General features: G+C 47.1%; 1 protein-coding gene across 1 annotated transcript; it reads right to left on the bottom strand.

Moving 5' to 3' along the window:
* Positions 1-10,612: 10,612 nt before the first annotated feature.
* LOC105511252 lies at positions 10,613-12,374 on the bottom strand. The gene is made up of 2 exons (XM_011941379.1): positions 11,725-12,374; positions 10,613-11,542 (listed from the first exon to the last, which is right to left on the bottom strand). Exons 1-2 carry the CDS (start codon positions 12,181-12,183, stop codon positions 11,480-11,482), a joined length of 522 nt encoding a protein of 173 aa, XP_011796769.1. The 5' UTR covers positions 12,184-12,374; the 3' UTR covers positions 10,613-11,479.
* Positions 12,375-12,380: the final 6 nt, after the last annotated feature.

Raw genomic sequence — 12,380 nt, forward strand, 5'->3', positions numbered from 1 at the left:
GATCGAGACCATCCCGGCTAACACGGTGAAGCCCCATTTCTACTAAAAATATAAAACATTGGCCAGGCGTGGTGGGGGACACCTGTAGTCCTGGCTACTTAGGAGGCTGAGGCCGGAGAATGGTGTGAACCCAAGAGGCGGAGCTTGCAATGAGCCGAGATCGTGCCACTGTACTCCAGGCTGGGCGACAGAGAGAGACTCCATCTCAAAAAAAAAAAAAAAGAGAAAGAAAAGAAATCAAGTTCCTTGCTGTACTTCCACAGACAAGGAAAATCCACTGCTCAGATTTTTACAGTCACACAGTTAGTAAGTGGCTGAACTGCAACCAAAATTCAGGTCCTCTGATTCTTAGTCTAACATTCTTCTCCCTATCCTATGATGCATCTCTAAAGCTATGTTATGTTATTTTTCTGCGACTTTTCTTATAACATTAAGCCCTGCTGAAATAAGCCCAGGCCTTATAATCTTTTTGCTCATGGAGACTGTTCAACCACTTGCAGATAAAATGAGTTAAAAAAATGTTTAAGGCCCGGCGTGGTGGCTCACGCCTATAATCCCAGCACTTTGGGAGGCCAAGGCGGGAGGATCACGAGGTCAGGAGATCGAGACCATCCTGGCTAACACGGTGAAAGCCCGTCTCTACTAAAAATACAAAAAATTAGCCGGGCGACGTGGGGGGCGCCTGTAGTCCCAGCTACTCGGGAGACTGAGGCAGGAGAATGGCGTGAACCCAGGAGGCGGAGCTTGCAGTGAGCCGAGATTGTGCCACCGCACTCCAGCCCGGGCGACAGAGCCAGACTCCGTCTCAAAAAGAAAAAAAAAATAGTTTGGCCAGGCACAATGGCTCACACCTGTAATCCCAGCACTTTGGGAAGCCGGGGCAGATGGATCATTTGAGGTCAGGAGTTCGAGACCGGCCTGGCCAACATGGTGAAACCCTGTCTCTACTAAAAATACAAAAATTAGCCAGGCATGGTGGCGCACACCTGTATTCCCAGCTACTCAGGAGGCTGACACAGGAGAATTGCTTGAACCCTGGAGGCGGAGGTTGCAGTGAGCTGAGATCACATCACTGCACTCCAGCCTGGGTGACAGAGCAAGACTCCGTCTCAAAAAAAAAAAAAAAAAAAAAAATAGTTGTAAGAGTGTGGATCTCCTCATAAGCATTCTTACCAACCACAATAAAATTAAAAGAAAAAAAAAGCCATTGTTCTTTCTAACTTAGCAGTTCAGAGCTCATTTAAGAATGGCTATGGAATCCTAGTGTGCAGGTTCAGATCACTGTTTGGTTAAGGTTTTGTGATGGTGATAAGCTAATAGGGACAAGGCATTGCTCTCCCGGGTGGGGATCTACTTGAAAACTGTTCACTCACTGAATCAATCAACCACAATTATCCTGCCAGAGGACCCACATGGGCAGGAAAGTCCAAAGGACACTGGAAATTTTGAATGCCACGTGATGGGTGTGTTTCTCTATTTAACTTAAAGAAAAATTTCCTTTCCAACTTCTTTGTTCATGTATATGCATGAGGTGGCTAGTGGTAATCAAGGCCAAATTTTATTACTGATGGTGGAAAACCGTGTTGGGGGCAGGGCCAAGGAATGCAAGCAATGTCTTCCTTCTAAGGTGGGAGCTGGAATTTGCCCCTTGATCTTTCTCTTCCTGGATCTCTAGTTTCTCTCACAGTCAAAATTCTTGAAAGAGCTGCCAACACTCATCTTCTCCATTTCCTCACTTCTCTGCACTCCTCAACTCACCCAATCTGGCATCTTCACTCTACTGAAGCAGCTCACGCAGGGGACTCCCCTGTCCGAGGTGACTGAACCAAAGCAACTCCATCTTGAAGAGGAGCTGGTTAAAATAAGGCTAAGACCTGCTGGGCTGTGTTCCCAGACGGTTATGGCATTCTAAGTCACAGGATGAGATAAAAGGTTAGCACAAAACATAGGTCATAAAGATCTTGCTGATAAAACAGGTTGCAGTAAAGAAGCTGACTAAAACCCGCCAAAACCGAAACGGCCACGAGATTAACCTCCGGTCTTCACTGCTACCCTCCCTCCAGCGCCATGATAGTTTACAAATGCCATGGCAACGTCAGGAAGTTACCTTATGGTCTAACATGGGGAGGTATGAATAACCTACCTCTTGTTTAGCATATAGTTTTTAAAAAACACATAAAAATGGGCAACCAGCAGCCATCAGGGCTGCTCTGTGTGTAGAGTAGCCTTTCTTTATTCCTTTATTTTCCTAATACGCTTGCTTTTACTTTCCTGTATGGACTCGCCCTGAATTCTTTCTTGTGTGAGATCCAAGAACCCTCTTTTGGGGTCTGGATTGGGACCTCTTTCCTGTAACACCCTTAGCCTCCATGTCAACATATTTTGTTCATTTCTAACCTTGAGTGGCACATTAGGGGCATTTCATACCCTCGTAAGGGACTCATGGTTACTTCCTCATTTCCAAACACTCTTTCCTGGTTCTCCTCTTGACTTTCTGACTGCTCCTTCTTTGTCTTTTTTTGTTAGTTTTTTCCATTATTCATTCATTCATTCCATATTACAAGTATTTAGGGAGCACTACTCTATGTCAGTATTTCTCAGGTGCTATGGTCCAAAACTCCTGCTGTCATGGGGCTTATAGTCTAGTGAGAAGTGGTGGGGAAGAAACAGCAATACAACAATTAAGAGACTGAATTGTTTGGGGGGGGTGGCAAAACCCAGGATGGAATGATATATTTAAGGTGATAATTGCTATGAAGAAAAATTAAGGAAGGGCCAGGCACAGTGGCTCATGTCTGTAATCCCAGCACTTTGGGAGGCTGAGGTGAGAGGATTGCTTGAGCTCAGGTGTTCAAGGCCAGCCTGGGCAACATATGGAGACCTTGTCTTTACAAAAAGAAAAAGAAAACTAGCCAGGCCTGGTGGCACATGCCTGTGGTCCCAGCTACTTGAGAAGCTGAGATGGGAGGATCGCTTGGGCCTGGGAGGTAGAGGCTGCAGTGGGCCATGATTATGCCGTTGCACTCCAGCCTGGGCAACACAGCAAGACCCTGTCTCAAAAAAAAAAAAGAAAAAGAAAAGAAAAGAGAAAAAAAAGAACAGGTGGATAATAATGAAAGGGCTGGTATACGTCATTCTAAACTGGATGGTCACGGGAGGCCTCACTGAGAGGTCAGCATGTGAGGAAGGCTATGATGGAGATAATTGGGTGATCCATACAGATCTGTGGAAGAACACACAGGTCTGTGGAAGAACCTTTCCAGCAGAGAAACTAGCAAATGCAAGGCCCTGAGATGGGAATGTGCCTTACACATTGGAGGAACAGTAACAAGGCCGTTGTGGCTGAGGCAAAATGATTGCTAGGAGATGAGGCCAGAGAGCATGTGGGATTAGTTTGATTCGATGTAGGTGGAGCCTAGGAAAGGTTTTTTTTCAATTTGTTTAATTTTCTCCTTGCAACAGGAAGCAAGGCATCAGCTATGCATGAGGATGTAGAAGGAGACGTGGAGAGAGAGGAGAAGGTCTAGCAGCCTTCCGAGACAGTAGGAGACTGGATGGAAAAACGAGACTGGTATGTTTATCAGGACATAGAATGGTTAGATGTCATCTGCAGCTCATAGCCATGGAGTTTACAACGAGATCTGTCAGAAGGGCTGTGTGTTTTTCTCTAGCGGCACCGAGCTGCGTGGGTGCAGGCATGGAGTTGGTAGAATTGGACTCAGCCCAGGCTGGGGTTTTGCCAAGTGAGCACCACAGGGTGAGAAAGAGGCACAGGAAGCTGAGACAGATGCAAGGGAGTGACTCCAATGATTGTCCAGGAAATGTGAGCTGGTATGGACATGAACGGTAGGTCCCAGTGGGTCAAGGGATTGTTGAAGCACAAAAAAAGAATGACTAGAAAAATAGAAGGAGCTGGTTGGAGAAAGTGTGGCTTAAAATTAGGATTGTAAAGAGATGGCTCAGAGTCTATTTAGAACTTGCTATGCAATGTGGGAGCCACCAGCAATGTGTAACCTTTGACCACGAGCAATGGGACTAGTGCGTATTGAGACATGCTGTAAGTGTAAAATACACACCAAATTCCCATGACTTAGTGCCAAAACAGTAAAATACCTCATTAATAATTTTTAAGGCCTGGCACAGCGGCTTATGCCTGTAATCCCAGCACTTTGGGAGGCTGATACTCATCTGAGATCAGTAGTTCGAGACCAGCCTCGCCAACACGGTGAAACCTTGTCTCTACTAAAAATAAAAAAATTAACCAGGCATCGTGGTGGGCGCCTGTAATCCCAGCTACTTGGGAGACTAAGGCAGGAAAATCGCTTTAACCCGGGAGGCGGAGGTTGCAGTTGAGTCGAGATCATGCCACTGCACTCCAGCCTGGGCAACAAAAGCAAAAATCCATCTCAAAAACATTAAAAAATGATAAATAAATAAATAAATAATTTTAAAAATAGTGGTTACACCACTAGTAGTTACATGTTTGGGTATGTAGGCTTACTCATTTATTTTTTTCTTTTTATTCACTTATTTTTACTTTCGGCCAGGCACCGTGGATTATGCCTGTAATATCAGCACTTTGGGAAGCTAAGGCAGGCAGATCACTTGAGGTCAGGAGTTCGAGACCAGCCTGACCAACATGGTGAAATCCCATCTCTACTAAAAATACAAAAATTAGTTGGGTGTGGTGGTGCACACCTGACCAACATGGTGAAACCCCATCTCTACTAAAAATACAAAAATTAGTTGGATGTGGTGGTGCACACCTGTAATCCCAGCTACTCAGGAAGCTGAGGCAGGTGAATCACTTGAACCGGGAGGCAGAGGTTGCAGTGAGCCGAGATCACGCCACTGCACTCCAGCCTGGGTGATAGAGCAAGAGAAAGTAATGACGTTGTGTGACCCAGGGCAACAGATGACTATATAGGATGGGCAGTAGTTATGTAGTTTAATCACACGACATTCAAAACTGGGGGATTTTAGGAAGGAGGGAGGGAGAATTGTCAGGATGTAGGAATGAGAGTTCAAAGAGATATCTGTTCCACATTCAGGGCTATGGGGAAAACATTGCCTGCCACTTGGCGGCGGGTGCCGAGGAGATGTGTCCTCGGGGATGATCCAGGTTAGAGTACGAAGGAGAGAGGATGCTCAAAAAAAGAGGACTGCTTGCTGAAAAGGGCCTACATGCTCTGAAGGCACCCTGGACCGGTTTTCAGGAGTCGAGCCAGGGCCCAAGGTTTAGCGGGAGCTAGGAATTTAGGGCTTCTTCCCATGAGTGACATTCTGGGGTTAATAAAAGGGACTTAAAATTAGCTCTGGTGGTCTCCAAGTGAGCAACTGTGGGCAAGGCACTCCTACACTCACAGGAGAGGAGAAGTGGGAGGAGTAAGCATCCTTTCTTCACTGCCGGCAGAGACACGGAGGTCTGGGGAAGAGCAGATGTGCCTTGCATCTGAGTAAGGGTGACTTTTACTCAGAAAGTCCATACCTCCCTCTTCCACCTATCCATAAAATGCTAGAATCCAGCAAAGCCCATGTCCTAGCCCTCTCGACTGTTCATGCAATATTTGATAGGATAGGTGATTTTTTTTCCAGCCAATAACAGCTTCAAATTGCTATGTGGAGGCAGATGACTCATAAATGTGGATCTTCAGTATAATTTTCTGTTCTCTGCCTTGGACCTGGATATCCTACTGCCCATTGTACGCCTACTCGTTCTCAGTACGTCCAGAATGAAACACACAATCTCACTCCCAGACGTGTACTTTTCAGTGGAGAGTACCACGCTCCACATAGGTACCAACCAGAAGCTGGGATGGGCCTGTGGTGTCTCTTTCTCTCTCTATCCTACTCTTTCTGTGGACGAGTTCATGTCCTACAAAGCTCTCTAATCGATCCACTTTTGTCCATTTCCACAAATCTCCTCCCTTTCACCTCGAGCTCTACCAGAACCTCTTAATTGTCCTACACACATCTGCACTGACCCCTCCTGTGACCCTCCACACTGCCCCTAGGGGGACACTTCCAAAATTCCCAAGTCTTTTCATGCCCCTCTTTTCAAACCAAAACTCTGCAGTGGTTCCCCATTGCTCTCAGGATCAAGTTGAAATCCTTTCACATGCTCTGCAACCTCTCTGCACCCACCTGTCCAGCCTTTCCTCAGCCTGTGCCTCCGGTGAGGAATCTCCCTCTTGACACGCCAGCTACACCTACCTGCCTTTGGGTCTCTAGTGTGCCCACAGCTGTCACAGGGCTTTGCAAACACTTCTCCTTTTGCATGGAATATTTCTCTCCTCCCACTTTGCATACTTAACTTGTACTTATTGTTCAGATCTCTGCTTGGATATCCCTCTCCTGAACTTCCCAAGCAGGTCACATCTCCCACGTACAGGCTCTACCAGATGCATCCTATTCCTTTCTCTTGAGGTTCCTGTAACAGTTACAGTTTCACATTTGTTTGTCATTATTTGATTAGTGTTTCTCTCCCCTAGGAGACCCTCCAAAGGCCTGAACTCACCAAGGGCTGAGATCATGCCTGTCTTTGCTCATTATTATGTCCCCAGCACCTAACAAAGTGTCCTGCACATAGTAGGTGCTCAATAAATGTTTACTGAATAAATGAATGAATAATTAGTGATGCAATAAACGTCCTTAAGCTTTACCAAATACAGGGCCTGCCTTGATCTAGAGTGAGATTTCAATGGTTCTAGAACTCAGTTTCAGTCAGCAAATGTATAGAGCGAATGCACTGTGCCCTACTCCACTATTCTTAGGCACACTGGAATGACTTTGCTGGAACCAGGGAGCTGGTTGAATGGCATGAGTGTCTTCTGGTAGTATCTCACACTTGGGTACAAAGGCCTGTCTACTGGCTTGCTCAGGCATGTTGAGAGTCTGAGTCTGCTGTTGTTGGTAGACCTTAATGGGTCCACCTGTTCCCTTTTTCTGAGACAGTGTCCATTGGCTACATGGGTCACATCTCTGGGGGTGGCATAAATAACTACAAACCGGGTGGCAGGAAGGGCAGCCTAAGGAAGCTTGAGCAAGCTCTGAGGGTAGCTGAGAAGCACCCACTTACTGTGTCAGTTCAGCCTAGCGGGTTTCTTCATATGAAGCCCACCTTATTAAAGGAAGTGGAGGTAGGGGAGCAACTAGAAGCAACTAGTACTTGTCACCTCAAGCAAGATGGGTTATCTACCTACATTCAGCCTCCACTCTGCAGTATTTACTCCCACCAGTGACTTAGTCGACTATTTTCAGTGACAAACACTCCAGCTTCCGGGCCAGGCTCTCTGATTTTGGCTTCCTCTGGGTGCAGGAAGGATGAAGGCAGCTGATGCTCCACTAGCGGCTGCCTCGGTGCCAGCAACCTGGCTGTGCTGCTGTTGGTGCCTTGGGTCTCTTTTCCTGTCAGCCCTTCTCGGCTCCCTTGGTTGCTGACTCCTCGCCATCTGACCATCTGCTTCGCTCTGCCCCTTCCACCCACCACACATTTCTGGCTGCTGATGCTTGCTGGCCCAGCCCTTGGGATGAGGGGACTCCTGCCTTCTGCTTCTCTGACCTCTGCTCCCTGGATGTCTTATGTTGATTCTCATTCCCTGGTCCTGGAATCTTCACTGCTGCTTCTGATCTGGTGGGATAATAATGAGGTTACACGGTGAGAAGGCCATCCAGGTATTGTAATTAGTAGCCAAACCAAGCCAGCTCTATTGGGCGGGTGATTAGAAAAATTTTTTTTTTCTAACCTTAACACTTATTATACTAAAACTATCTACTTCAGTATTTCCCACCCCCCCAGATGGAGAGTTTCTTGAGGGCAAGAACTGAGTTTATTTTTATTTATATCCAGAGTGCCTGGAATATAGAAGTTAATTGGTAAATGTTGGCTGAACTGAGGTTGGGAATGGGAGGGAAAGTGTATGAGGGATGATGTTCTGATGTCAGCCTCCTGGGCTGACCCTGAAGAAAGAAGGAAAACTGGGCATTTGTGGTTGTCAGTCCCACTCCTTTCTTGGGGGAGTGGCCCTTGGACAGGGCAAGAGGCTGCTCAACCTCGGCCTTGACTGCAAAGATCTCTGGGTCTTGCTGTGTGCTTCACCCTAATCTCATCCTGATGCCCGGCCAACCCACCCATGGTTCATCACCCACCGTATCTGCAGTCCCTCCAGGGAGAGATTCTTTTGTACTAGCACACAGGCCAGTGGGATGAGGGGGGCAGTAAATCTGGTAGCAAGTGGGAAGCCGCAGGCCGAGTGCACACAGTACTCAGTGCAAGGGAGGTGCTCCGATATCAGGAAAAAGATACAATGGCTCTTTCATTTCTCTCCTTTCTTTTCTTTTTTTCAGATTATAAAGTAATACATGTTCACAGGGACAAAATACAACGGTATAAAAGCCTTCTGTCCTCTTCTATCTACTTCCTAACATTAACCACTGTTAACAATTCTTTTTTATTTATTTATTTTTTTTGACACACAGTCTCATTCCTTCGCCCAGGATGGAGTGCAGCGGCACCATCTCGTGTGACTGCAACCTCTGCCTCCTGGTTCAAGCAATTCTCATAGCTGGGATTACAGGCGCACACCACCAACCCAACTTATGTTTGTATTTTTTCTAGAGATGGGGTTTCTTCACGTTGGCCATGCCTGGTCTTGAACTCCCAGACTCAAGTGATCCGCCTACCTCAGCCTCCCAAGGTGGTGAGATTACAGGCGTGAGCCACTGAACCTGACTGTATTGTTAACAATTCTTGACGTCTTCTGGAAATGTGCTATTTTACAAAAGCACCTATACATATAGCTTGCATATACAAAATGTGTGTATGTGTTCACATGCAGATAGACAGATACATAAACAGACAGACAGAGTTTGATGGTGTCATGAGACAGAAAGAGAAAATGGTGGCCCACAGGTATAAAGTAGGGGTGTTGGGGTGAAGGCAGACTTGAAAGGGGCTGTTGATGGACGAGGTAGGAAGGCCTGAGGAGAAATGATGGAATACAAGGATAGAAGCAAGGATGGGGCAGGAGAGTCTTAATATTTGTGTTGCAAAAAATTTTTGCAGTTTAGAGAGTGAAAAATCCAACATCCAGTTAGCCTGTTTCCTTAAATTAAAAATGGGGTAATGATGTATATTCCTCACAGGTTTATAGTGATGATTAGATGGGGCTTATATTATATATATATATATGTTTGTTTGTTCGTTTTTTGAGACAGAGTCTCTATCACCCAGGCTGAAGTGCAGTGGTGCTATTTTGGCTCACTGCAAACTCTGCATCACAGGTTCAAGTGATTCTCCCATCTTAGCCTCCTGAGTAGCTGAGACTACAGACACACACCACCACACCCAGCTAATTTTTGTATTTTTAGTAGAGATGGGGTTTCACTATATGTCAGCAAGGCTGGTCTTGAACTCCTGACCTCAGGTGATCTACCCACCTCGGCCTCCCAAAGTGCTGGGATTACAGGCATGAGCCACTGTGCCTGGCCGGGGCTAATATGTTTACAGTGCTTAGCATTGCACCTCAGACAATATTCTAAGCATTCTCTCAGCGTGTGCTGCTATTATAGTTGATGTTATTGTTAGGGTGCTGCTATCGTTGCTGTTTTCAGAATGCTTTGCATGGTGCCTGGCCTATGAGTGAACCTCTATCCATCTGCAGTTGGCATATGGAAAGAACCTCCTGGTTGCATTTCTCTTTCCATTTTAGAAATCATTTTTTTGTCGTGACACTGTCTTTTCCTTTTCCTTCCATGACTGCTCTTAACTTCGTACTTCATGCTGTGCACTCTTGAAGAAAACTTTCTGGTACCTGATGGTTATAAATCCTTGGAGGTGCATGGAGATGTTTTAGGTAGTAAAGGGCAGTGGCCATTTTCTCACTGTCTCCCTGCCCTGGTCTTAAGCTGTTGGACATTCTTTAATCAGGAACTTATTTGCTGTACTTCGCACATACTGCCTAAGGATATCAATTAGAATCGCTTACTTAAGAAAAATGCCCAGTCATTAAGACCACTCTTGTTCATTTTCTGCATTTTTTTTTTTTTTTTTGAGACAGAGTCTCACTCTGTTGTCCAGGCTGGAGTGTAGTCGTGTGATCTCGGCTCACTGCAACCTCCGCCTCCTGGGTTCAAGTGATTCTCCTGCCTCAGCCTCTCCAGTAGCTGGGACTACAGGCTCCCACCACCTCGCCAGGCTAATTTTTGTATTTTTAATACAGATGGGGTTTCACCATGTTGGTCAGGCTGGTCTCAAACTTCTGACCTTAAGTGATCTGCCTGCCTTGGCCTCCCAAAGTGCTGGGATTACAGGCATGAGCCACTGTGCCCAGCCCATTGTCTTCATTTTAAGAGCATTGACTCTGCTGCTCCTCTTGAGACATCTTGGGCAGTGATTCTGTTCTTCTGGGATACTCTGGGTGTCTCTAGTTGTATTTAGAATGGCTGGCTTAAAAGTCTTTGTTTGAATATTCTGCATCCTGAATGCTCTTAGTTGTCAGTAAAACTATGCCTGCCTACGCACTCTTCTATTTCTGATTTATAAATAGGTTCAGCTGCCTAACAATTACACATACTCTATTTTGCACACACACATTACTTAAGGAGACATTTAGAGGATAGATGGCTTTTATTCCTATGAAGTTATCTGGAAATCATCTTCTTAACTATCTTTTTTTCCCCAAAGGGGCCATATTTTGAAGGATTTGTGATGAGACTTTTGGTCTATGAAACCCAAGACACAATCTCCAACATGCACAGGAACTCCAGTATCAAATTTCTAACAGGTCTTCGGACAGGCCCAGGACTGGCTTGAGCGTGTCAGAGAGGTGTGCACTGTGTACTTCCCATCATACATGGCCACACATGCCTGTGGCTGTGAGAAATACTGGTGGTGACAAAGACAATGAGATGGTAGAGAAAAAGATCAGTGGGGTTTGTGAAGGTGATTAAGATGTCGTCTTAGGTATAATTAAGGACTTAATAAGGTTGAAGGAAAGAGAGGACATTGCAAATACCAAGGACCCTGAGAGATGTGCCTGGCAACCCAGAAAGGGACATATGGGGGAAAACGCCTTAGTGTAACTGGGTCAGAATGAAAATTCTGACCCAGAACTGGAATTTGAATAATAATACTGAGTCATATAGAGCATACAGCTATGACATTTCATTTATTTCTCCATATAATGCAATAAAGTAGATGGATTAACCCTTGACTTTTACAGACGGAGTGGGGGAGAATGAAGAGGCGTCAGTTTGGGCATCAGGCTGGGTCTTCACACTCTGACCTCACTCTGCTGGATCCTGCCCAGTGTTGCTTCACCTGGTATCAGGGGTGCAAGGCAACCAGATTTGACACCAGTTTGAGTTTAGATCCTGCCTCTACCTGGGTGTGACCCGGGTCCATCTCCAGCTTGGCCTCCGCTTTCTCTTCATAAACTTTTGGGGCATGGCCCAGGTGTTCCTTGCCAGTAGAGTGTAGTCAGATTTGGAAGGACTGGACACTCAGTGTGAACAAGAGGAAGGCCTCAGGAGGCAGTAAAAGCTGACAAGAGATAAAATGAAGCGCCTAGGGATGCATATTGGACTAGCGGGCAAAAGGCCATGACTCTTAGTTTGCAGATAGTGAGTGGGAAAGAACTGGGGCCGAGATCGGGTAAGTTTCCCAGTGCAATTAAAAAAAAAAAAAAGAAGAAGAAGAAGAAGAAGAACAACTAGAAGAATTACCCGGGTCCGGCCTCTTTCGCGTAGCCTGGGGCTGAGTCGCAGGCTGAGAAATCCGGTCGGGCCAGTAGGGGGCTCCACCAAGCGCAGTCTCAGAATGCCCAAGAGCCCCACCGTCGCCCGGGGTCTCCTAGAGGAGTGGGTAGTGGTGGGCGCTGAAGAGCCGTAAAAGACTAGCAGCCCGCGTCCGCGTCCGTCCTCCCTGGTCCCCAGTCCGCAGGCGGCCGCCGCCTCGGCCCCGCCCTCCCACCTCCATTCCCGACCCCGCGGGCCCGAACGGTCCCTCTCGCAACCGATCCGCTGGCGGGGGCGCGGAGGATGCGAATTCCTAGAAGCCTTAAGAGGCTGCCCAGCGTTGGAAGTTCGTATCCCCGAGAATGCTGGAGGTTCCGGCTCACACACCCACTCCGGGCACAGAGTCAGCTGGGGGGGTGCTGGGTGGGAGAACGCCCCGCTTCTCATCCCCCGTCCTCGTGCACCCTGGAGCCCAGCTCCGTACGTTCGGCCACCCCAGGCGGACTCGGAGGTGGTCGGGTAGCGGGTGGTGGCGGGAAGGGACCGGGTAACGGCAGGCCCGAGAGGAGGTCGCTGGGCCGGGCCGGAGGCGCACAGGGGCTGCGTGGCTACCTCTGCGGCACCCGCCCTACCTCCGCCGGCTA

Source organism: Colobus angolensis, unplaced genomic scaffold (assembly GCF_000951035.1).
Source record: "Colobus angolensis palliatus isolate OR3802 unplaced genomic scaffold, Cang.pa_1.0 Scaffold2, whole genome shotgun sequence".
In the NCBI taxonomy this organism is placed as follows: Eukaryota; Metazoa; Chordata; class Mammalia; order Primates; family Cercopithecidae; genus Colobus; species Colobus angolensis.

Excerpts from the sequence above, each read along its gene's own strand:
- LOC105511252 (XM_011941379.1), bottom strand. The coding sequence starts at position 12,183 with ATGAGAAGCGGGGCGTTCTCCCACCCAGCACCCCCCCAGCTGACTCTG. Across the intron at positions 11,543-11,724 it reads GCGAAAGAGGCCGGACCCGG|CTTTTACTGCCTCCTGAGGC; the intron begins GTAATTCTTCTA and ends ATCTCTTGTCAG.